General features: G+C 39.4%; 2 protein-coding genes across 5 annotated transcripts; both read right to left on the bottom strand.

Annotated features, from left to right (window-relative positions):
* Window positions 1–82: 82 nt before the first annotated feature.
* On the bottom strand, window positions 83–10,094 carry LOC144061260 (acylamino-acid-releasing enzyme). Of its 3 annotated transcripts, XM_077581558.1 has the most exons (21): window positions 9,770–10,094; window positions 9,272–9,407; window positions 8,707–8,782; window positions 8,552–8,627; window positions 8,063–8,157; window positions 7,855–7,989; window positions 7,658–7,749; window positions 7,186–7,223; window positions 5,993–6,114; window positions 5,851–5,911; window positions 5,548–5,642; window positions 4,155–4,206; window positions 3,949–4,052; window positions 3,668–3,800; window positions 3,488–3,571; window positions 3,336–3,416; window positions 2,613–2,701; window positions 2,338–2,531; window positions 2,167–2,269; window positions 1,961–2,067; window positions 83–654 (listed from the first exon to the last, which is right to left on the bottom strand). In XM_077581558.1, the coding sequence occupies exons 1-21, from the start codon at window positions 9,885–9,887 to the stop codon at window positions 555–557; spliced, it is 2,091 nt and encodes a 696-aa protein (XP_077437684.1). In that variant the 5' UTR covers window positions 9,888–10,094; the 3' UTR covers window positions 83–554. The 3 variants fall into 3 exon arrangements, with proteins under 3 accessions (XP_077437684.1, XP_077437675.1, XP_077437689.1); XM_077581549.1 differs by having other exon boundaries at window positions 3,949–4,206; XM_077581563.1 differs by lacking the exons at window positions 8,707–8,782; window positions 9,272–9,407; window positions 9,770–10,094 and having other exon boundaries at window positions 3,949–4,206; window positions 7,855–7,984.
* Window positions 10,095–11,027: 933 nt separating this feature from the next.
* On the bottom strand, window positions 11,028–22,702 carry ifrd2 (interferon-related developmental regulator 2). Of its 2 annotated transcripts, XM_077576776.1 has the most exons (13): window positions 22,136–22,702; window positions 19,656–19,712; window positions 18,827–18,943; window positions 18,375–18,459; window positions 16,939–17,063; window positions 16,656–16,813; window positions 16,331–16,384; window positions 15,505–15,683; window positions 15,247–15,355; window positions 14,978–15,112; window positions 14,099–14,227; window positions 13,269–13,361; window positions 11,028–12,869 (listed from the first exon to the last, which is right to left on the bottom strand). In XM_077576776.1, the coding sequence occupies exons 1-13, from the start codon at window positions 22,176–22,178 to the stop codon at window positions 12,789–12,791; spliced, it is 1,365 nt and encodes a 454-aa protein (XP_077432902.1). In that variant the 5' UTR covers window positions 22,179–22,702; the 3' UTR covers window positions 11,028–12,788. The 2 variants fall into 2 exon arrangements, with proteins under 2 accessions (XP_077432902.1, XP_077432911.1); XM_077576785.1 differs by lacking the exon at window positions 19,656–19,712.
* Between the last annotated feature and the right edge of the window lie 1,149 nt (window positions 22,703–23,851).

Below are 23,851 nucleotides of genomic sequence, written 5' to 3'. Positions count from 1 at the left end.
GACATCTCCATTCCAGATCAGTTCATCAAATATTTGAAGGCCTCAGATTAAATCAAATTGATGAAATCAATAAGTCACTTCCTTGCCTGAGCCCTTTATTGCAGCTTTATCATGTATTATGGGTACTGGGAAATACTAATAATCAGGTCATCATGTATGAGTGCAAAAATGGAGAGATAGTAGTCCTCAACATCATCGGAACTTTTACACTCCCCACAATATGCAATCTGACAGAAACTACACTTCTGCACAAACCTTTCAGTCTCACCAGTCATGTTCTCAGACCAAACATGGCTAACCCTGCTGCCAAACAACCTTTGTCGCCAATATATCACCAGATGTCACTCCCTTTTCTCCACTCTCATCAGCTAACTCTGACTCCAGTATCTCCAGGGCTAACTTTTATTTCCAGTTCCCTCCTTCCTTTCATAGTGAGGGGCTTAGTTCTACAAATTTGTTTAACAGTTAGCAACGCCATTTATGTAGACTGCTGTTACTCCCCTCACTGGTTCGTGATACCGACCATGGTGATGTGTTTGGACTGTACATGTGTGTTAGAGGTGCTGATGCAGCCATAGCGCTACGTTGAGAAAGCACTGGGCCTGTGTGTCCAATCTGGATAGGGAGTGTCCATCTTCTGCAAACCACAATAACCTGCAAAGACAAATGCAATCACCACCAAACAATAAAGCACAAAGGAGTACAACAGCAATACTGAAAATAAAACAAAAAGTAATTAAAGGGAACCCCCCCAAAAAAAAAAATTTCTTGATAATATGTTCTATGCAGCCCCACGAGTCTAAAAAAAAAGGCATGCTGGTTAACTCATTCACTGCCATTGACGGCTATAGACATCAAAAATTAATTTGAACTATTTCTATTAGTTTAACATTTTTTTCCACTTTTGTTAACAAGAGTATGAAAACCTGGGGGGGGATATTGTACATTTACAACAGAAATAACATTTGTGATTAATCGTGAGTTAACTATTGAAGTCATGCAGTTAATTACCATCAAAAATTTAAATTGCCTGACACGATTTAAAAAAAAAAAAAAAAAGGAAAAAGAAAACATTATTGAAAATTAGGGACGTCAGGCAATTAAATTTTTTAATAGTAATTAATCACATGACTTCATTAGTTATCTCACGATTAATCACAAATTTTATATCTGGTATTAATGTACAATAAAAATAATTATAGGTTTGGAAAAAAAAGTTAAACTAATAGAAATAGTTCAAATTAATTTTTGACGTCTATAGCCGTCAATGGCAGTGAATGAGTTAATATTGTGTAGAGCAGGGGTGCTCAAATTCGGTCCTGGAGAGCCCCCATCCAGACGGTTTTCCATGTTTCTCTCCACTAACACACCTGATTCATGATCAGGATTGTTATCAGGCTTCTGCAAAGCTTGCTGATTAGCTGATCATTAGATTCAGCTGTGCTGCAGGAGGGAGACATGGAAAACAGGCTGGATAGGGGTTTAGAGGAATATGACTTAAGCAACAAAATCCAGCAGTTTTTAACAATATCAGAAGGCGGCCATTTTGTCACTTAATGTCGAATGAAAATGACATCACAGTTGCTCAGGTCTCAGCTTGAGAAAACAGGTGAGCTGTGATTGGTCGTTACCTCAGCCTTGAGCAACTATGATGTCATCTTCAGGCGACAGCAAATGGCAAAATGGCCGCCTCCTGAGATGGATAATAATGGCTGGATTTTGCTTCATAACTCATATTCCACAAATGTAATATTAATCAGAATGTCAGGTTTAGACTAGTGAGGTCACATACAACATATTATTGGCAAGAAATGTTTAAGGTTGACTTCCCCTTCAAAATCACTTCATGAGTTTTTGGGGGTCATTATTTTTAATTACCATATTTTCTTTTCTCATTAAATAATGAGTCTGGGTGACACGGTGCGCTGTGTGTCAGCGTGTGATGCGTCCGTTGTTGTACCTGACAGGTGACGCCCGACTCTTGAGCACTTTGTATAGCTCCAGACCTTGATAAGGGGACACCCGTCTGTCTCTGCCTCCAAGCATCAAAAGCACCGGAGCCTTGATCTACGGTACATCAAATCACACACATTATTCTGTTGCGTTAACTCGTCGTCTGTCCATGACAAACATCTTAAAAACTAATGCAGGCTATGCGTGTCTGACCTGTGCAGCGTGTACAATAGGCGACTTCTCCAACATGGCAGCCAAGGCTTCTGCAGTAGGTGTCTGGTTATATGAGTACTGGAAGCCCACGCAGGTATAACGCCTGGGGGAGACCAGAGAGGGGGGAAAAAGTTCAAACGTTCAAGAGCCAAACTAAGCAGCCAGTCTCACCAGTCCGCGATGTCACTGGTGCCCAGCAAGGTGGCGGCGTTAATGACAGGGTTCCTGGCTGCACATGCCTTGTAGAATTCTGGGTACTGAGCCACCAGGTGACAAGATAGGAAGCCGCCGTGGGAACCCCCGATTACAGCCACGCGACTGGGGTCAAGAGTCGGGTGACTGTGCAACGCGGCAAGCACTGCTCTCTTGGGAAAAGACAGCAAGTAGATGTAGGTAGGTAGGTTAGGCTGGTTGGTGTAGGTAGGTTAGATTAGGTATGTAGCTACCTGGACATCTTTCACATCTTGGCTTCCAATGTGTCCAATGAGGGACAGAATGCTGTCTTGGCCGAAGCCTGTCGAGCCGCGGTAGTTTACTTTCAATGAATAAGAAGAATATGTCATTAAAGAATCTTGCCTTCAAACGAGAACACTCACACAAGAGTGAAGGACTACCATATAGGCTCTTGTAGGGGAGGGGAGGGGAGGGGAGGGGAAGGGAGGGGAGGGGAGGGGAAGGGAGGGGAGGGGAGGGGAGGTAGGGGGTCAAAATTCAGATACAGATGTAAGGCTCTGAAAAAGGTATAATTGTATTTTTATGATGAACTTCAATTGCAGCCAAAAAATAAATAATCTGCATCAAATCTGGATTTAACGTTATCATTGCTTACCCCAAATCAAATCTGACTTGATTTTTTAAAATGTTCTCCTCCCAACAACTCTTAAAAAAAATCTATTTATTTTATTTTAATGTAATTTTATATTTATTGTATTTTAGTTTATTTTAATTTAATTTAATTTGATAATTTCAACAGATTTCAATGGTACATCCTTGGAGGAATCTATCAACCATCTTTCAGGTTCATAATAAATAATTATCATATACTCAAAAAAGACAAGGTAATGAGTTATCCTTTTCAAAAATATATACAAGTATAAAAAGATTTTTATGAACTGTTTCTATGTTGAACTACAGTACGTGTCGGTGGGCGTGTCTCATGTGTGTCCCACCCATGAGCACAGCGAAGCCAAGAGAGACGAGACCAGCAGTGGTGCTGTTCCACTCTGCAGCAAACTGGGAGTGTGGCCCACCTGCGGGAGACTGAAAATCAAAATCAAAAAAGTAGTAGTGGAGTTTGGCAAATCCATATCTGCCAGCCTACCATGGATGAAGACCACAAGCGGTGTCTTTGCTCCATCAAGAAGATCACATGGTTTAACCAGGACTGCTCCGAACTTTAACCCAGCTAAAGACACAAATTGGGACAAGCACAAAAGTTCAAGCAGCCCCCGTGAAAAACAAAAACTTTTGGTTGGCTTTTGTATGTAGATGTCAATCTGACGATAATTTTTGTGGTCCTCTTCTGGAGGAGGTTCAACCGCTAGAACGGTCCACGGGAAGTCAAAGGTCATGATGGGCTCCTGGAGGGGGTGCCAGGTCACAGCTTCACTTTCTGAAGGGAGGAAACCCGCCAGCTATACACACACACACACACACGCAAAACTGAATATTATCATCTTCATATTGCTTTTCAAGCTTCTTTATTGGATCTCATTCGATTGTGCGTGTAGCCCCTCGTGATGTGAAAATATAAGACGTGTGAGCGTGTGTGCATGTTCTAACCATGGTTGGTGGTATGTTTGGGCTGGAGCAACACACGACCATCAGGTCATTCTGGACGGTCAGCAGCTTCCAGCTGCCATATTTCTTGGTAGCATCGGACTGGCCTAACATGGGCGCAGCAGGGAAAAATAAATTAGGATGAGGATGGATGTCGCTTGAAACACGCAGTGTAAATTCAGCTTTTGTGACAGGAAAGATTTTTTTACCACCAGAGAGCAAAAAGACTTTCTTTGACTGTCTGTCCACCATGAAGAGATCCTGAAAGACGAAAAAGAACAGTCAGTAAAGAAAAGGTAAAGGCTAAACTGAGAGATTACATGGAGGTTAGTACCAAGAGAGTCCCGATCAGGTTTTTGGGCCCTCGTGTTCAAGTCTTTTGATTTGGAAACGATACTGATACCGAGTCCCGATCCGATACTTCTGATATACATAAAAAGATTATGAGGAACGAAGAAATTGATCCAGTAATCAACATTCAACTCTTAAACAGAGCACTTCAACGTTTGAGTAATAAATGAAATACTATTTTTTCACTTTGAACTTGTAGTAGTGCAAAAGGTAGTAAATAAATACAAATATTTCAAGTAACAACACCGCAAATTGAATGTACCTCGCAGGCATGTAAAATAAATGTAATTAAATTGTCGAAACTGATTTCTATCCCCAATGATGAACAGATGAACTCCAGACCTCCGTGGTAAATGAAACATCTGATAGCATGATGCGTAGTTTGTCTGAAATGTGCTTTTGGGCTGTGACGTGGAATTATATATATTTTTTTAATGTCCTGCAGCGTGTGGAAAAAAGAGGTCTCTTATCCAGATCTGATAAAAAAGTTATGAAAATAGCCTCATATATTTTTCCGAGTCCTGATAGGGAGACAGCGTCCGATTCCGATAAAGTCGGCAACCATGTGATCTGGCCCGATTTCCGATCACGTGATCGGATCGTGACATCTCTGGTTAGTACTGCTGCTTGTTGTATTTGTATGCGTTACTGGATTGTTTATGTTAAAGTAACAGCTGTTTTATCTTTTCTGTTAGCCCGTCAACGGCGTTCTCATTTATTATATTAGCATTAAGGTAGAGGAAGTAATAAAGTAACATTTAGGTGCTAGCTTAAATTATGTCTAAGTTTTTGGGGGGTTTATTACTGAATATGCCAGTGGTACAGATCAAGTGATAATTAAAGCACTTGCGGCAACTTAGGCAAGAACACTTTGCCTCTCATTTGGAGAACAGTTTGGCGAGGTTGATCGCCTTCCACTTGAAAACGAAATGGTATGCATTATGTTGTGTTATGTGACACAAAATGACACAAGTTACACAGCCTGTCTGTAGGCTGATCCGAATACTTTAATGTGCGTGGATTTGATTTTAAAACGTGAGCAGTTAGCTCTTCGACATGAAAATTGAAAAACTCATTTAGAGTAAATACAAATTTGGTGACTTGACGGGAAGCTAAGAATAGACAAAATTGAACGTCTGAAAATAAGACACAACATCCGCAGGTATTAAAGTAGAAGAAAAACATTGTGGGACGGCTAATAGTTCAAAGTTCACGATAATGTGAATGACACACATGCATACAACGTTTTACCTTGCGGTTCTGACTGGCGCTGCTGAACACAACTCTCTTCCCATTTGTAGACCAACAGGCGGATGGCAGGGCTTCATAAATACCAGCAAAGCCATCTGGAGCAAAAGCACATTTCTAAATGTGGGCTGACATATTAGATACGCTGTTATGTAAATATCAGACAGTCGTTCTAATTTCATCCGAGCATGTGAATGTTGAGAAATGTCACAGAGCCAAAACGCCATAAAAGTAGGACAATATATCACGACATATCATAAGCAATCACCAGAATCCTGAGTAACAAAAAAACAAAATGCCACTTACCACTCTGAGGCCTATGGACAACATCCAACAGTGTGGATGTCTTTTTACTGTTTAGGTCCAACTGTGGAAGACCAAGTTACTGGTAACTAGTTGTTGGTCCCTCCCACACACACAAATACTGTACAGTGCATGATACAGATACCTGCTGCAGACTGAGACACTGACTATGAGGCCCAAAAACTTGACCCTGCAGGTAGATCAGCGTGGACCCATCTGGACTCAACCTGGGACAGGACACTGATAGGTTGTCCCCCGTCAAGCGCTCTGTTTTGAAAGACGTACATTTTGGAGAATCAGTGCTTTAAAAATTGCCCTCGGAGAAGCACGCACGGAGATCAGAAGTCAAATTTAGGTATGTACAAACTGGTTCATTCAGTTTGCCATGTCTCATTCTTGTTCAAAATGGGAAAACACCCTAGAGTTCACTGAAATTGAAAGAGTGCACATTAAAGCATCATCATGATGCCGGATGGTCTTTTTATGACAGGTGGCCTAATATCAACTGATGTTGGGTGGAATCCTCGCATCTCTTTTTTTTTTTATATATATATATATAGAGCTCAGTATTGTTCATTCGGTAATCTTACCGATTCGACATGTCATCATCATTGCGCTCTCCTTTTTTCCTCTTTTTCTTCTCTTTGTATGTGTGCATATGTGCGTGTGTCTGAGTGTGAGCACATTTATTCACCTGAAACCTATTAAAAATCCCATACCGTTCACCTAAACCGAATACTTCAGAATTTAGCTAGAGTCGTGGAGTTGTCAAGAGACCCGAGGAAGGATCAAAGAAAAGAAAGAAAAGTGAAATCCGGCATCGACCAGACATCACCTACTACCCACCGGGTTACCAACCAGAATCATTCACCAACCCCAGAAACATCTAAATTCCAACAAATTAGGGAGACCAAAAAAAAGACTGAGGAAAGCAAGGAAGGATAGCTGAAGCAGAGTGAGATCCACAGACATCAGCCTCCACCGATTCAACGACCAGAGGAAGAAGCAGATTGTGTTTGAATTTCGGTAGATGCTGGTGTGGTGGATCTGGCATGCATGAAAACCTCCACCAAAGAGGGAAGCCGTCGACCCCGGCCAGCATCTCTAATAGCATCAGCTTTTCAGAGACCCAAAAAGCAATTAATTAGCATTGTCAAAGACAGTAAGCCATTTCCAACACTTTAGATTTGTCACTCATTCGTAAAGATAATACAGCCATGTCGGAACGGAATGTATTAGTGAAATAATATGAAATTGACCAAATTTGGAAAAGGTAGGTTTCCGCTGGACAGTGACGATAAATTTGTGAAGCAATACGTTTATTAAATGGCGACTCACCACAACGACCATCCATGTGGAGCTGGAACAAAGCTGACCTGCAAGAGTTAAGAAATGCGATGCAATATTAAGGGAGTCCTCAGTTTATGACCATTCCGGCATAATAGATCAAACTTTAGTGCTCAAATGTTTTATTTTTAAAGGGGAGGTATGTGCCCCCACTAGTCTCAACATGTCATTCATTAATAGCGCATTTGTGGAACATGAATTGAGCAGCAAAATCCACATGTTTTTATCCATCTCAGGGGGCGGCCATTTTGCCACTTGCAGACTGAAAACGACATCACAGTTGCTCAGGTAATGACTAAAATCACGGTTCACCTGTTTACTGGGTTTTGTCATGTGACGTTTCCAAGCTGAGCCACGAATGGCCTGCGCCCTGAGTAATTATGATGTCATATTCCATTGACAGCAAGTAGGAAAATGGCCGCTTCCTGAGATGGATAACATCAAGATGTAACATCTCGCTAACCTGCGATTAGAGCAGAATTTGAGTCCCAATCTGAAAGGTTCATGGTACCAACCAATAAAAAACACTGATTGGCTTCCTGGAGCCCAGCGAGCCTAGAGGACACGGAGACACCGACACACACACACACACACAGTCAACATGCAAAATATAGCAAGTTCAGTCGGCCATGATTGTTGGAGAGAGGACTCTGCGGTCACCTGTCCCGGTGAGACGTCAGCGGGAACACCCGGCAATACGTCCACGGATCCACTGTGCAGATTGACCACACAAATAACTGGTGTGCTCTTGTTGGTTAGAGCCTCGCCCCAGTCCTCGCAGTAGACACTCCTGTCCTTTGTATACACAATCATGCAAGACGGGATTAAATAATTCATCTATGTATGTATGTATGCATGTGTCAAATACCTTCGCCCATGAAGACTCATCTGTGTTGCCGATCTTCTCAGCTATGTAGAGAAGTTTGCTCTCACACTCCGACCATGACAGACCGCCAAACTGAGCTAACAACGCACAACAAAACAACATGCCTACGATGCTTCATTGTCACTACAGTCTAAGTGTGGACTAACTTCAATTTGTCTTTCACAACAAAATTCCCTTTTGAGATACATTTTGAATAATTTCATTACAGAATCCTAAGCCATCCTTTTTTCTATTGTACAAAAACTGTTTCATGAAACACCCATTCATTTCTATGCTCCTAATTAGTGTAGCAGGTGATCTGGAGTTATTGTGTGGAAACTAGACAATTGCAAATAAAAATCAAGGGAATTATACTTGATCATATGACAAAATGGATGCTAGGTTTTATAAATATGAACAACATTTTGCCATAAATGGCTATAAAAGATACTTTAGGATAGATAAGATGTAGTAGTAGTTTGTATCTCTCACCATCGTCATACACGCCGCCATGTACGTTGAGGGCAGTCAGGTTGAGGCATTTCCTGAGGCCATGATGGTCCCATATCTACAAAATTGCAAACAGTGTGAACACGCTCGTGGTTTGATGAACAAACTGCTCCGAGAAGATCATGTGACCTGCTCACCTCCAGCAACTGGTGACCACCCGTGTCACGGACCACAGCCCTCAAACCACCAATGGGCGAAAGACCACTAAGCAATCTACAAGGGGAGAAATCCATGTTCTTCATTGAAGTGGAAAGATTGCGAACGGCAAAGTGACTTCTTTTTTTTTACCAGCTTTCTAATCATATAAAGGTGAAATGACCGTTTTTGTGTAAAAAGGTGAGATGACTCTCCACATAAAGACTTCATGGCATGCTACATTCTGTTTTTAATTCCTATGCAGACTTATTAGCCCATTTTCCCTTTTCTTTTATTTCTCTTATTCTTGCCCTTCTTCCTCTTGCTCCTCTGTGTTCTTCTCCAACTATTGCAGGTCTGACAGTAGACTTCAGTGCATATTTGTGCCACAACGTGGTCACTAGCTAATCACAACAGGGCACATGTGTACTGTACAAACAACCATTCACTGATTTATCCCTAGCAAACCCCACACAGGATTTAACCCCAAAACTGTGAGGCACAAAAGCTAAGTGTCATGCACCGACCGGCACTGGGGCAAAAATAATGGAATATGTGCATACTGACTCTCCAGACAAAGGTACACATGGGCCTGGCGGGAGGACTGTCCTGATGTTCCGCTGGTCTCTGGAGGCAGAAATCAGAGTCCACTGCTGCGAGTAACAAAGTCTGGATGCTCTCACCACATCAGTCTGACTCCACCCTGGAAATGTATGTCAAGCTTTTAGTAGTACACCAGACCAAGAGTGCAAACGTGACCAAAATGTTGCTTCTTCCACTGTTGGAAAGACTTTCTACAACATGTCTTTGACAAATAGCCACTAAGGGGTTGGAAAAATCATTGCTATAGCAAATCTGTAAATTGGTAACACTTATTGTAGTGATGAAATATAGCGCCTCTCTGTGTTTCCTTTGCAGACAGTGAACAAACGGCGGCGCGTGACTAACTAGTGTGCGCCCCCCTGTGGTCAACGTCCGTAACGTCGGGCTGTCGTAAATCGATGCCGTCCATCATACACCCTATCGAGGACGACCACCTGTACTAAAGTGATAAAATGGGTGTACCTGCAGTTACTGTGATGACACGAATGTCTGCTTGCTGTTGTTCCCGCACGTCAGCAGACACCGGCGTGGGGTGAGAGCTGACTTCTCCGTACACCCTCGTAACTTGTCTGGACTCCATATGTGCGACTTTCAACGTCACACTAAACAACACGAAATGAACAATGTTTCCCGTTTACAAACACCTGAAACAGTCGACAGGCTCGGTACAATCTTGTCGATTTAAAGAGTTTAACGTCCAAAAATCCGTGCGCATGTTTTCATTGGCGTTTCTTTCAGCACGTCTTTGGCGACTTCCATATTTACTAGACGAGCGGACCGTACCACTCTAATCAATTCTGAGGGGTGTAAGGTACAAGCGAAAGAATGTACCACTGGCTCTATTCTTTTTTTACTTTAAATGAAGTCTGACACAATGTATTTGATAAACATATCAACATGGATACTGTAATACGGTAGCGCTTCGGGCACCATATGGTGTAGATAAAGCGCTATATTGGTCCATTTGCCATTTTGTACTCATTGTGTCTCATAGTCTCACTACGCGACATGTTTGGACATTCCTTGTGGTGCCCGTACACCTAAGAATTTAGAATGATTAATCACTTAATTAGAAAAGGCTTTAAAAATAAAATAAAAATAAATGCCCACCAGATTTGAAGAGCACCTGATATGTGTTAATTATTTCTACATGTTATGAGGACGTCTTCAACATTTTTTTGATCCACTCCACACGTTCATCCTCCTCTTTTTATAATCAGTTAATTACTTGCATAATTTAAAATGAAAAAAACAATATTTTGACATGAACAAATATTCTGAATGTCATACGCAAACGTTTATCAAATGCTTTACTTTAATGCATTTGGTTATGTGCTACCAAATCATCCGCTGTCAAACTAAATGATCATCTGCGGTCAAAATTAATAGTGTGATTAATCTGCGTTAATACATGATTAATGAGACAACATTTTGTGATTAATCAATGAGCAACCGATGTTCTCCCATTTAAAATGACAGAGGTCTAATTTTCATCATAGAATAAATAAATTCCCCACAACCCTTGTGAGAATAGGTGGTTCGGATTATGGGTGGAGAAAAAAAACTGCAATTACCCGTAGTTTTTAATTTCAGATTGGGAAATTTGGTGGCCACTGCTGTACAGTACTGAACTGTAGATTAGATCAATAGGTAGAACTTTATCGTTCCTTATGTTACACATGCCAAGAATGAAATGTTTTCAGAAAATAAATAAGCACAGTTAACGCTCAAAACACTCGTTTAATGATTCAAGTAACACCACCCTGCAATAAAATGGACACAACAGCAACAATGTCATCTTCCGTTAGCTGTAAACAGTATCTTGCATTTGTAAGCTTCTTAACGGTACGTCACACCATTCTATGTTGTAATTAAATACAATTTGAAACACAAATAGCAACAACCAGATGGTTAAAAGTTTTCCCCGTCCTTAAAAAAAAAAAAATCCATACAAAAGGTGACAATCATTTGGTTTCAATTAGGCATATACTGTTGTATCAGTGAAGATTAAAACTGATAAAGCATACTAACATCACACTCACACTTTCTCTTGAGTTGCAATGTTTATAGTGTGGATTTGGCAATATTATCACATTAGATAAACAATATATAAAATATATTTTTCCGTCTCCTTGTCATCAAGGACAATTAATTGCTAAACAGCTAGCACAGGTTACAATTGTCATTAGCACCAATCAGGTTTTAAAAACCACGAAAACATACAGCTCGATGTAAAATGCCTCAGAATATTCCTTTCGCTAAATATACGGTACATCCAGTACATATTCACACCACTCAATTTCCCCCCTTATTTTGATAGGTCACATGTCAAACTCAAGGCTTGAGGCCAGATCTGGCCCGCAACATCATTTCATGTGGCACACAAAAGCAATTACATGCGCCTTTAATGCCAGGGAGGGATTGCAAGCATTTTTTTTTTATTAATCCCCCTTTTAAAATAAATGTCATAATATTTAAACAAATCTTCAAGTCACAATTTGGTCTATTTAATATTTTTTCAAAAATATATCCTGTTGATTATTGACCAATCTAAAGTGTTGAAAATGGCTTGCCTATCTTTGATGATGTAATCTTTAATGGCTGATGATTTTGGAGGTACAGTACAAGGTTTTGGCCCGACACCAGCCATATGTATTATCAGGTAATCATATCATATTGTATAATTTGGGTTCAAAATCATCATAATCTTGACGACCACGTGGCCCATGGCAAAAACGAGTGACACCCGTGTTACGTCTTATTCCAAAGCTCACCACTAACCCCTCCCCGCACCGCATCCAAAAAAATAAAAATATATAATCGACGCACAACTCCCCAAGACAAATTCCAGATTAGAGTTTAATTTTTTTTATAAGGAGAGATCTGAAAATAGCTGAACCGACGCTTGCCATGCTGCAAAGCGTAATGGACCAAACTATCCAGAGATCCATGCCAAGCTTGTGGCATCATATTCTAAAAGAGTTGAGGCTGACAAATATTGAGCAAAGGCTGTGAATACTCATGTACGTGTTTGTTTTTTTTAAACACTTTTCAAAACAGGGTATTGTGTGTAGAAATAAGAATTATATATATATTTAATTTTAGAACAAGGCTGGAATACAAAAACATAGAAATAGTTCAGTGGTGTGAATACGGTACTTTCGGGATAACATGTAAATGATTGCTTTTTTTTTTTTTTACTGACATTATGATAAAGTGTCATATTGTATTTCTCTTCTGAGTCCCATCACGTTTTGCATTCCAGTTAAACTTTGTTGTAGGACAAGTACTAACAGTTAACACATATTAAATTATCATAAAAAATTATTCCACTGTATTATGATTAGGCAAAATATATTTTTTTCCTATCAGGGCAGCCCGAGCTTGAGTGTGGGCTCAAGTCATTCATTCATTAAGCCTGTGCGAGATCAGCTTGAAGGCAATCGCTTGGTGTCAAGTTTGTCAATACACTTTTTCCTCTTCACATGACGTCGGCCCGTTTGTCCCGGACTTTGTTTCTCAGCTTTGTCCTGGCCTTGAAGGCAGCAGAGTTGAAAAGATGCTGGGGAAGGAAAAGACGAATTATGCAACAGCACAATAAAGGCTACAATTTGGCCAGGACGCTATGCTATAGTGCATTCAGATTCAATGTGTATTTTATACCCAACATGACCGTTTTTACACTGACAAAGGCACAAAAAACGACATGTATGCAGATGCCCAAAGTGTATTTAATTTCATAAGCTTCAACTTTAGATTGGCCATTAATTTGTTAAAATAACATAACAATGTGGGGACTAATCAACAACATATATTTGTGAAAAGACAGAAGATGCACAGGAAGATAAGTGGCCACAGATTCAAAGCATTAAAACTTGAGCAAGAAAAAGACACGCAATGCTTGATACTCAGCATTCATGCAGTAGAACATGACTCCTAAGGCCCGAAGAAAAGCGTTTACCTTCTCAAATCGGGAGATCTTGTTGGCTTTGATGGTGGCGTCGAGGATGATGGGGGGGCCAAGACCAATGATGTCTCGTAAAAGTGGGTTAAACTGTAGACACACACACACAAAAAACAACATCCTTTATGGAGTCACACTTAATACATTTACAGTTTAGTCAGTGTAGATTGTTTACATATTGTATACATTGTTTAGATTTTTTGCAAATTTGCCTAGTTTCAGATTTTTTTTGTGGAGAACTTAACCTCAATTAGTTTTTTTTTTAATGTTTCCCAAAGGAAATACAGCAATGTTTTTTTTATTGTGTCCTAGTCCTTTTTAACTCATTCACTGCCATTGACGGCTATAAACATCAATAATTCATATTAACTATTTCTATTACTTCAACTTGTTTCCCCACTTTAGTTAATAAGAGTATGAAAACCTAGACCTTTTTTTTTTTAAATAATCTTTTATTTATTAATTTTTTAAGAAAATCTTATTAAAAATTTGGGGCGGCAGGCGATTACAATTTGTAATTGTAATTAATCGCATGACTTCAATAGTTAACTCACGATAAATCACAAATTTTATATCTGTTCTAAATGTACAATACATTTCTTCTAGGTTTTCATACTCTTGTTAACAAAAGTGAAAAAAAAAAGTATAACTAATAGAAATAGTTCAAATGAATTTTTGACGCCTATAGCCGTCAATGGCAATGAATGAGTTATGGATAGTTTCATTAAGGAGATGGATTGGACACTCTTGTGCTGTTGTGCCATTAAACATGCACGGAACTCACAGATACTTATTGAATTATTTGTAAAAATCTGTTTTTTGCTGACCTGCAGATGGTGCCTGACACCAGACTCAAGGATCTCTTTGAAAGCGTCGTAAATCCTTCGTCTCATCCAGCTGTCGATGTACATGCTTTCTACTCCGAAACTGATCTTCTCTTCTGTGAAGTCTTCATTCTGAACGAGACATAACAGCAAAAAAGATGAGGGCATTTAATTACTCAACTTCAAATGAGGGCTGGGGGGACCATATTAACTCATTCACTGCCAACGACGGCTAGAGGTAAAAAATTCATTTTAACTATTTCTATTAGTTTAACATTTTTCCTACTTTTGTTAAGAGTATGAAAACCTAGATTTTTTTTTATTATTGTACATTTAGAACAGATATAAAAATGTGTTATTAATCGTGAGTTAACTAGTGAAGTCATGCTATTAATTATGATTAAAAAATATATTGCCTGACGCCTTTAATTTTTAATAATCTTTTCTTAAAAAAAGATTATTAAAAATAAAATAAAAAATAATTAAATTACTTTTTTTTTTAAAGATTATTAAAAATTAGGAATTTATCATAATTCATCCCATGACTTCACTAGTTAACTCACGATTAATCACAAATTTTATATTTTTTCTAAATGTAAAAAAAAAAATCCTAGGTTTTCATACTCTTGTTGACGTCTATAGCCGTCAATGGCAGTGAATGAGTAAAAGGGTAAGCCTGTATTATTATTTTTGAATGATATTGAACAACTGGAGTTTAAAACAAAATAAAAATGACAAAACAATTTAAATGCCAAGAGTAGATAAAGACTGGGCAGACGTTCACGGAACAAAAACATGGACCAACACATTACTGTGAAGGCGGAAAAAAAGATTTGATCCCCAGACCGCGTGAGATCGTTGAAGGTGCCACCCAATGCCCACCTCGATGTAGTGTAGAACCTCTCTGAAGATCGAGCGCTGTTTCCTCCTGTCATTTTTGGCGCGATGTTTGTGGCTGTCAGTCGCTAAACTTTTCAGACTTTCACACAGACTTTCACCATCTTCCACCTCAAAATCCTGCACAAAAAATACGCTTAGACAACTTTTCCTACAATCTGGTAAATTCCATATTTTGAAATGAAGATTGTAGTTTTGATAAAGAGATTGTATTGAGGGGATTCATTCATTTTGTTGCCCGTGCGCGCGCGTACCTCATCGATCTCACGTCCCAGCTCAACCAGCAGCGCAATGGTTTCTCCAACAGTGATCCTGTAATTGACGTCACTACTTTGCAGACAGGCTTGCAGCTTGGGGAGGTGACTGCAATAGATGATCGTTAGTTTGTGATTACGATAATCAAAAGACCAAAAAATATATATAATTTGAATCCAAAACTTGTAGGCAGAGGATAAATAAATGCAGCATGCCAGGTGTTTGTTTTTAGGATACACAAAGTTGTAAGTACTCACAGGTTCAGCAGGACAGAGAGTTTGGATGCAGGACACAGCGTGGCCAGCAGGGACCAGGCATGCATGGCGGCGCCATGGAGCCCTGGGCCTCCGGGTTTGGGTGTGGGTAGCGCTCCCTCTCTGTTGGGGTAGGAAGACATGAACACGCTCTCCAGGAGTGACAATGACTTGATCAAGTCCTGATGGGGGTCAAAAAGAAAAGAGTGGGAAAAAGGGTTGATGTCATTTTTTTTCTCGTTGCTATGTTTTCTCTTTTTTACCTAATACAAAATGATCATATAGCAGCAATAAATAGAGACCGCCATAGTCTAAAACAATAATAATTATTATGATAATGCAGTTGTCATGTCATAATTACTGTCCACACTGCCCCTCAGTGGCCAAACCGGGTACAACATGAACAGCGCTCCAAATAAAGGCACACACAGACAAAGGCAAGACAGTTTAAAATAATTGAAATGAACTCAAATTTGGGACATTTAAAATCGATTCAGAATTGTACTAAATGAGGATCGCGATTCTTATGAGAATCGATTTTTTGGCACACCCCTACCCAGCACTACTTAGTATGTATTCGTGCAGTGCTGCACAAACTACAATTACCGGTAGATCACGCTGCATGCCGTAGGTAACCTCGAAAGCAATGTATCAACATTAACTTAAATCGTAAACCTAGGGCCAATTGTAAATGACTACCTGGAATTGCAGCCATTTTGTACAAAGACCCAATAGGTCAAGTGCAGCTTTAAGTTTTTTTTAATTCATTTTTTTTTTATATGTATTTTAAATAAGGCGGATGCAACCTTTTAAACAAAGCTCTCCTCACCTCTCCGTCTTCGGCAGCAGACACATAGCAACACATTCCCAAAGCTCTGGCACACTGATGGGGACACAAACAAAGAAAAACAAAAGTAAGACGGGAGCGACATGATCATAATGTCTTATAACTTGACTTAACTCGGTCACATATCTTGCAAGTGCAACTTAAACAAGTCTTTTGAATCTCATGTTACATTTCTTTTACAAATATGATGATAGTGCCAACCCTGGCGATATTTTGGCCCAGATCATCGCTAAAGCAAATGCTCATTTGGTTTCACGTCTAATGTGGTCGAAATAGAAAGAGTGAGCCGCTTCCCACTATTACTCACATTCTGGCGTGCTGTCATACTGGCAGTGTTGTCGATCAGGATGTTGGTCAGGACAGGGCGCAGCAGGTTGAAGCCCTCCGCCGCCTCATCTCCTCCCCCCAGCTGGATGCAGAGCAGGGCGAAGACGGTTGCCGCAGCAGATTGCTCCTCTGCGTTGCCTGGCCACGTGGAGGGAGCGCGGCAGAGAACAATGTCAATGTTTAACTACGTATTTGGTTAGCGATAAGTGAAAGTGGAAAAATGATTGTAGGCAGAATGTGCATGTATGGAAACCGATCCCGACCTTTTTTAAGATTCCTCTCCAAGCAGTCGCTGACCGTGAAGCGTCTCTCTGTGAGGAAGTCGTACAACACTTTGGATGAGAAAGCCAGCCGCAAGGATTCGAGGGCTGCCAGTCGAGTCTTTGCACTGAGCGAGAGACGACAGGAAGTCACTTTTAACTCATTCACTGCCATTGATGGTTATATACGTCAAAATTTCATTTGAACTTTTTCTATTTAACATTTTCTTCTACTTTTGTTTACAAGAGTATAAAAACCTAGAATTGTTTTTATTGTGCATTTAGAACAGATATAAAAATGTGATTAATCGTGAGTTAACTATTGAAGTCATGCCATTAATTACGATTAAAAAATGAAATTGCCTGACGCCACTCTTTTTTTTTTTTTTCATTCACTGCCGTTGACGACTATTAACGTCAAATATTCATTTGAACTATTTCTATTCGTTTAACATTTTTTCCCACTTTTGTTAACACGAGTATGAAAACCTAGAATTTTTTTATTGAACATTTAGAACAGATATAAAATGTGTTATTTAATCGTGAGTTAACTAGTAAAGTTATGCAATTAATTAGGATTTAAAAAAATAATTGCCTGAATTTTTAATAATCTTTTCTCTTTTTTTTTAAATGCAGATTACAATTTTTAATTGTAATGAATTGCATGACTTCAATAGTTAACTCATGATTAATTACAAATTTTATATCTGTTCAAAATGTACAATATTTTTTTTCTAGGTTTTTACTTTTTCAAGAAAATATTATTAAAAATTAGGGGCGTCAGGCGATTACCATTTTTAATCGTAATTAATTGCAATTCACTAGTTAACTCAAGATTAATCAAAAATCTGTTCTAATACAAAAAAAATCTAGGTTTTCATACTCTTGTTAACAAAAGTGGGGAAAATGTTAAACTAATAGAAATAGTTTAAATGAATTTTTGACATCTATAGCCGTCAATTAACGTCAAATATTCATTTGAACTATTTATATTCGTTTAACATTTTTTCCCACTTTTGTTAACACGAGTATGAAAACCTAGAATTTTTTATTTAACATTTAGCACAGATATAAAATGTGTTATTTAATCGTGAGCGAACTAGTGAAGTCATGCGATTAATTAGGATTTTAAAAAATAATTGCCTGAATTTTTTTAGAATCTTTTCTCTTTTTTTTTAAATCGCGATTACAATTTTGAATTGTAATGAATCGCATGACTTCAATAGTTAACTCATGATTAATTACAAATTTTATATCTGTTCAAAATGTACAATATTTTTTTTCTAGTTTTCATACTCTTGTTAATAAAAGTGGAAAAAATGCTAAACTAATAGAAATAGTTTAAATGAATTTTTGACATCTATAGCCGTCAATGGCAGTGAATGAGTTAAGGACATTTTGACAATGTGGATTTTTGTGTAGTGAAAAAGGAGGCTCACCTCTTCTCTGTGAGGTTGTCAATGCACTGCTTGAGTTTGTCTTCTATTTCTTCTTGGGCAGTCTGTTCGTCAACCTGCTCCCCTCCTGCGTTTGGTTTAGTTGAGAAGGATAAAAGAAATGAATCGGTGATGAACATCAATTTTGAAATAAAAATATGTGGAAAGCTCCACGATTCTTAATACAGGAGTTCTCAAGCTCTTTATATTTTAATTTTTAGATAAAAAAAAAAAAAAAAACTCCAGCTGACTTAATTTTCCAAATAATCAAGCAAAAAATAATTTCCATTTTTTGCCATGGCTTCTACCCGTCAGCCCTTCTTTCGGATGTCAATGTTGCAAATTATAATATGTGATCAATGTAACCTGTAATAATGTGTCCGAAAGAGGGGAAAAAAATAAAAATAATAATTTCAATACCCATCCCATGATAAACACGTTTGTTTGTCACCAACCTGTGCCCTCCTCTAGCACGGATGTGTTTTCACTGGCACTGCTGTAGTGGCTGAGAACGTCCGATGTCAGCTCGTCATCACTGGCTCCTGACTCCACCTTCGCTCCATTTTTCACACCTTATAAGCAAATCAAATATAGGACTATAAAGAGCACTCAAACATCTGGTTAGGCCTTCATTATTTCAGACACATAAGTAGTATTTAACATTTTGGTCCAGATTTATAACCACATATTTGTCAATAATCTTGCATTTAAATCGGTAATATGGAAAAAACAAACACCTAAATAAGAATTATTCCTCATTAAATATCTACGCAGATATTTAATAGGAATAATGTTAGTAAATGGAGAACGTGTGTGTGTGTGTGTGAGCATGCGTTAGCAAACTAAGCTAGCCCCCAAGTTACTGCTCGATCAGGACTTTCTACTGTTAGGCTATTGGTGACAAGCATTCCAGTGCACAATACACAATGGTATGCTGTGTGTGTGTGTTCATGCCAGGTCGACAAGGTCAAACAAGGTCATTCGGAGCTCAATGTATAATGTGGACTTCAGTGCAGTTCAACTTTTGTGGGGTAAAAGCTGTGTTGCATAATTGCAACTACAACATTTATTACATAAGGCGGTGTAATTAAGCTATTTTATAGATTAATTTGAGTTTATTGCTCAGGATGATTTTCTTTGCAGCTTCTGTAGTGTGGCCTTGCTGGCATGCACTGCTTGCACTAACAGCACAAAGGGCGAACAGATAGGAAGCAGTGCTCGGTAGACGAAAAAGAAAGTCCTCTCGAAAGGCGACGCGGTAGGGACAAAGGTCGCGGGCGTTACCTTTCAGTGAGGCTTTAGCCGTCAACTGCAACTGTAGAACCTCCTGACGAAGAGATCCTGGAGATGATGTATGGACGAAGGAATGAATGAAGTAAAGATAGGATGTGTGGGTGGGTGGCAGCGCGGGGGGATATAGGAATGGAATGTGTAAATTAATGATGTCAAAGAATGAGCGTGAAGAAAACATCAAAAGTTTACTTTTCCAAATGTATATTTTGTATATTTATCATCAGGTGATCTAATTCCAAAATGATGAAACGGATAAGTCCAACAGGTAGTCAAGCTTCCACCCATATGCCAAAACATGCACATTAGGGTCTCTTAATTGTCAATACAATAGCTGGGAATGTATGAATGGTCAATAGCTGGGAATGTATGAATGGTCGTCTAGTATCTCTATTCGACAATTGGCTGGCAACCAGTTCAAAGTCAGCTACCCTAATCAAGATAAGCACTAGCTAGGGCTGTGCCCAAAAATAAATAAAAAAATGATGCTAATAAGAATCGCGATTCTCATTTAGCACGATTCAGAATCAATTTTAAACATCCCAAAATCTATTTTATTTCAATTATTTTATACTGTCTTGCCTTTGTCTGTGCGTGCCTTTATTTGGAGCGTTGTTCATGTTGTACCCGATTTGGCCACTGATCAAGTTATTCCAATAAAAGTAGTTTTTTTGCAGTGTGGACCTGAGTAGCGCGCTAATTAGCATTAGCAAGTCAGACTGGAGTAGATCATTACAATTCCTTGCACATCTATAGATTGAAGCAAAAATCATTGTCAATCAAATCATTTTTTAATCAAAAATCGCTCCTAATCGAAATCGATTCTGAATCGAATCGCAGGCCCAAAAAATCGGAATCGAATCGTGAGACATTTAAAGATTCCCACCCCTAATAAGCACTGTATTCCAGCTACTGCCTTCCGGCAGGAGATTCAGGACCCCCAGAACCAGGCTGAACCGCTACAAGAACTCATTCCTGCCGACATCCATCAAATTGCTTAATAACCGACATTAACTAAGTGGTGCAATATATTATTTATTTTAATTATCTCTCTCTATTGTTGTTTTTCTTACTGTAAACTACTGCTGCACTTCTTATTTAATTTTGATTTTATCTCTTTCTATTCTGTTGTTTTTTCCTTACTGTAAACTGCAGCTGGACGGAGTCCAGGAAAAAGTTCCCCACGGGGAAAATAAAAGTATATCGTATCGTATTGTATAAAATGGATGGATTAGGCATTAGTGTCTGTCAATACTAGAAGCCATTCACCTGCGTACGTGCGAAAACTCAAGATGTCTGTGCCAAAGAGCCACAATCAGTACACAAAATATGAGGCCGCCCATGTGACAACCAACAGTGCACACTCAAAACACGTGTGACCATGTTGGACTCACACGTGGGAACTTTAATTACACACAGCTGTCACTGAAAAGGTTGAAATAAAATCATGTTTTTTCATAGCCAGGCACAACTATAAATAGAACACCAGTTCCAGTGGTGAGAAGTAATGAAGTACATTAAGTACATTCATTTGTTACTGTACTTAGTAGATTTTCATGCATCTGTGATTTACTGCTGACATTTTACATGTATTCCCTATATTTGAAAATAGATCAAGTAATTTATTTTCTTACTGTGTCAAAACAGGTTGACTACTTTTTTCACCCTCGTCAGATGACGACGTGGCATTACAAAAGATGGCAAGAGATAGAACTGCAGTAGAGATCTTGAGTGAGATTACAATGTGGGAAAAAAAGAGTGACAATGTAACATGAGGGAACATTGTTGAGAATACAACGGATTCAGATAAACAAGATATTCCGCATCTATGTACTTAATTAAGAAAACTGCCCCAAGTTTGATTGGTGGAAAGTTTGTTGTCTTGTGTCAGTCTGAAAACCATCACTTTAAGTGTTCAAAAGCAAACAAACAAAAACGCGTATGATGTATTATTTCAATTATTATCACCTTCCTATTTTTTGTTGGTCAGTTCCCATTAGTGAAATTGTCTTTTCGCCAAGTTATCAATATGGATATTGTAAAAATTCATTTTAACTTTTGTACTTAAGTGAATTTTATAGTCTGTCTGCATTATATTTGTAACTTATGCTAGAGAAGTTGAGTCAGTACCTTTTTTTGTACTTCTGCTAAGTTAGTACACGATGTGTGAGTACTTTTACCACCTCAGACTATAAATAAAAATGTTAACCTACAAGCACATTGTTTCGCATTCATAGTTGCCTTACTGGAAATCTGTTTACAATGTCCTTGCAGAAACAAGAAATACTTAACATTTAAACGGAGGGAGTAACTTTTGTCAAACTGGCATACCGGCAAGCCATGTGGCATTGACAGGTAGTGCCAACTTCCACCCCCCAAAAAAATCAGCCGATTAATAATGTCATGCACTCACTGTCCATGTATTAGCTACCTGGCGAAAATGGGAATGACACGATTGTTGTGTGCACACTTACCGGCTTTCGTGGAGCCCCGTTTCCCTTTTTTACTTCGCGGCATGGCGAGCAGCAGTGTTAGCCAGGCGAGGCTAGCTAAGTTAGCCTCCTATCAGTTGCCCGACAAAAAAAAAAAAACAGCTCTACAATCGGTGTGGAGACATTTGGGTTTGTTTCCACGCTGACAATTAAAAAGACAAAATCCCCGAGTTGTCTAATGTTGACCGGCGACCTCTGCCAACAACAACCGCCCAAACTCACTGCTTACTTCCACCCTGGAATGTGATCTTGTTCACGGGTGACAAATCCACTCGCCTTCACGGTTGTCACCGGTGTATTATCTATGCTTGTCGCCGGGTATTCTGTACGTAACACCGGGTTGGCACAGTGAGCATTTGTCAAAGAGTTTGGGGAGAAGTTTGAAACACGTTGCAGTCGTGAGGTCCACCATCTTCTTTTTCTCTCACCGCAGAGAGCACGCCGGCTGCCGGGGTTGCCAGGTTTGGCTTAGCCAAGGATGCCAGATCCGAGTAACACCGATCCCCCTTTCCGCCAAATGTTAGAGCAAAAATAAAGATTAGGCAGCGGAATCGTTTACTCCCAGATCACTGTAAAGGGATTTTGTTGGTTTTGGTTTGTTTTAGTTAAATAAATAAAGCTCAACATAGTTGTCTAACATTACGAGGGCGTGGCGTTACCTACGTTACTGCTGATTCATTAATAAAACGTATTGCGTACGTCAGATAGTGGAACTGGGGCTAGCCTTTGTCATTAGCAACATTTTAGCTACCTTTACCGATGCTAGAGACAATGCTCGAATGTTTGGGTAAGTGTTTGGAAAAACAGATGACACTATTTGCGACAGTATTGCGAACACGTGCCATTCCTCCGCCGCTTTTTGGCGATTCTGTGGAACCAAAGCCATATATAAGAAGTGCACTTTCTTCCCCAGCATTCCGTTTTCAACTGTCCTGCGTTGAAGATGGATTTCAGTTCGGTGGAAATCGGACAGGAAGAGGCGCAACGTGCCGCTGCTGTTGAAGAAGTGCTTTAAGTCTGGCTGCTGCCGGTGTTATTATCGTGTAACAAAAGTGAAAGAGAAAATCTGAAGAAAGGAAAAACATGAAGAAAAGAAGGACTGTTTGGGTTAGAGAGTGTTTGCTGCAGAGGACAGAATTGGGTCAATATGAAAAGCTGTTGCAGCAATTAGAAGATGGAGATGTGGAGAGCTTCAAGAACTTTCTCAAAATCGAGCCTGAGCTTTTTTACGAGCTTGTTGAGAAGTTGACCCCCCGCATCCAGAAGAAGGACACCAACATCAGACGAGCTCTGGAGCCTGGTCTGAAGCTGGCCATTGCATTGAGATACATGACCAGTGGCGAGAATTACAAATCCCTAGCCGTTGTATTCCGCGTTGCACACAATACCATCGCCAACATTGTGCCAGAAGTCTGCAGTGCCATCTACGAGGAACTTCACGAAGAGTACATCAAGTTGCCAACAACCGAGGAAGAGTGGAAGCAAGTTGCTCAGGGCTTCTCGGACAGTTGGAACTTCCACCACACACTGGGAGCCATTGATGGCAAACATGTGGCCATCCAGGGTCCAACCCACTCAGGATCTGCCAAACACAATTATAAGGGATATTCTTCAATTATAATGTTGGCAGTTGTGGATTCCCAGTATAAATTCATGTATTTAGATGTTGGATGCATTAGCAGCAATTCTGACGCTGGT

Source organism: Vanacampus margaritifer, chromosome 1, assembly GCF_051991255.1.
Source record: "Vanacampus margaritifer isolate UIUO_Vmar chromosome 1, RoL_Vmar_1.0, whole genome shotgun sequence".
In the NCBI taxonomy this organism is placed as follows: Eukaryota; Metazoa; Chordata; class Actinopteri; order Syngnathiformes; family Syngnathidae; genus Vanacampus; species Vanacampus margaritifer.
Note: the sequence above shows the minus strand (reverse complement) of the source record. Positions and strands in the feature narration are given on the sequence as shown.

Bases quoted from the DNA above. Each gene is read 5' to 3' on its own strand.
- LOC144061260 (XM_077581549.1), bottom strand. From the start codon at position 9,887: ATGGAGTCCAGACAAGTTACGAGGGTGTACGGAGAAGTCAGCTCTCAC. The intron at 7,990-8,062 runs GTATTTGACACA...GTGTATACAAAG, and splicing joins ATGAGTCTTCATGGGCGAAG to GACAGGAGTGTCTACTGCGA. The intron at 7,224-7,657 runs GTTAGCGAGATG...TAACTCTTGCAG, and splicing joins AAATTCTGCTCTAATCGCAG to GTCAGCTTTGTTCCAGCTCC.
- ifrd2 (XM_077576776.1), bottom strand. From the start codon at position 22,178: ATGCCGCGAAGTAAAAAAGGGAAACGGGGCTCCACGAAAGCCG. The intron at 18,944-19,655 runs GTAACGCCCGCG...TTTGCTTATAAG, and splicing joins GGCTAAAGCCTCACTGAAAG to GTGTGAAAAATGGAGCGAAG. The intron at 12,870-13,268 runs GTAAACGCTTTT...TTCCTTCCCCAG, and splicing joins AGATCTCCCGATTTGAGAAG to CATCTTTTCAACTCTGCTGC.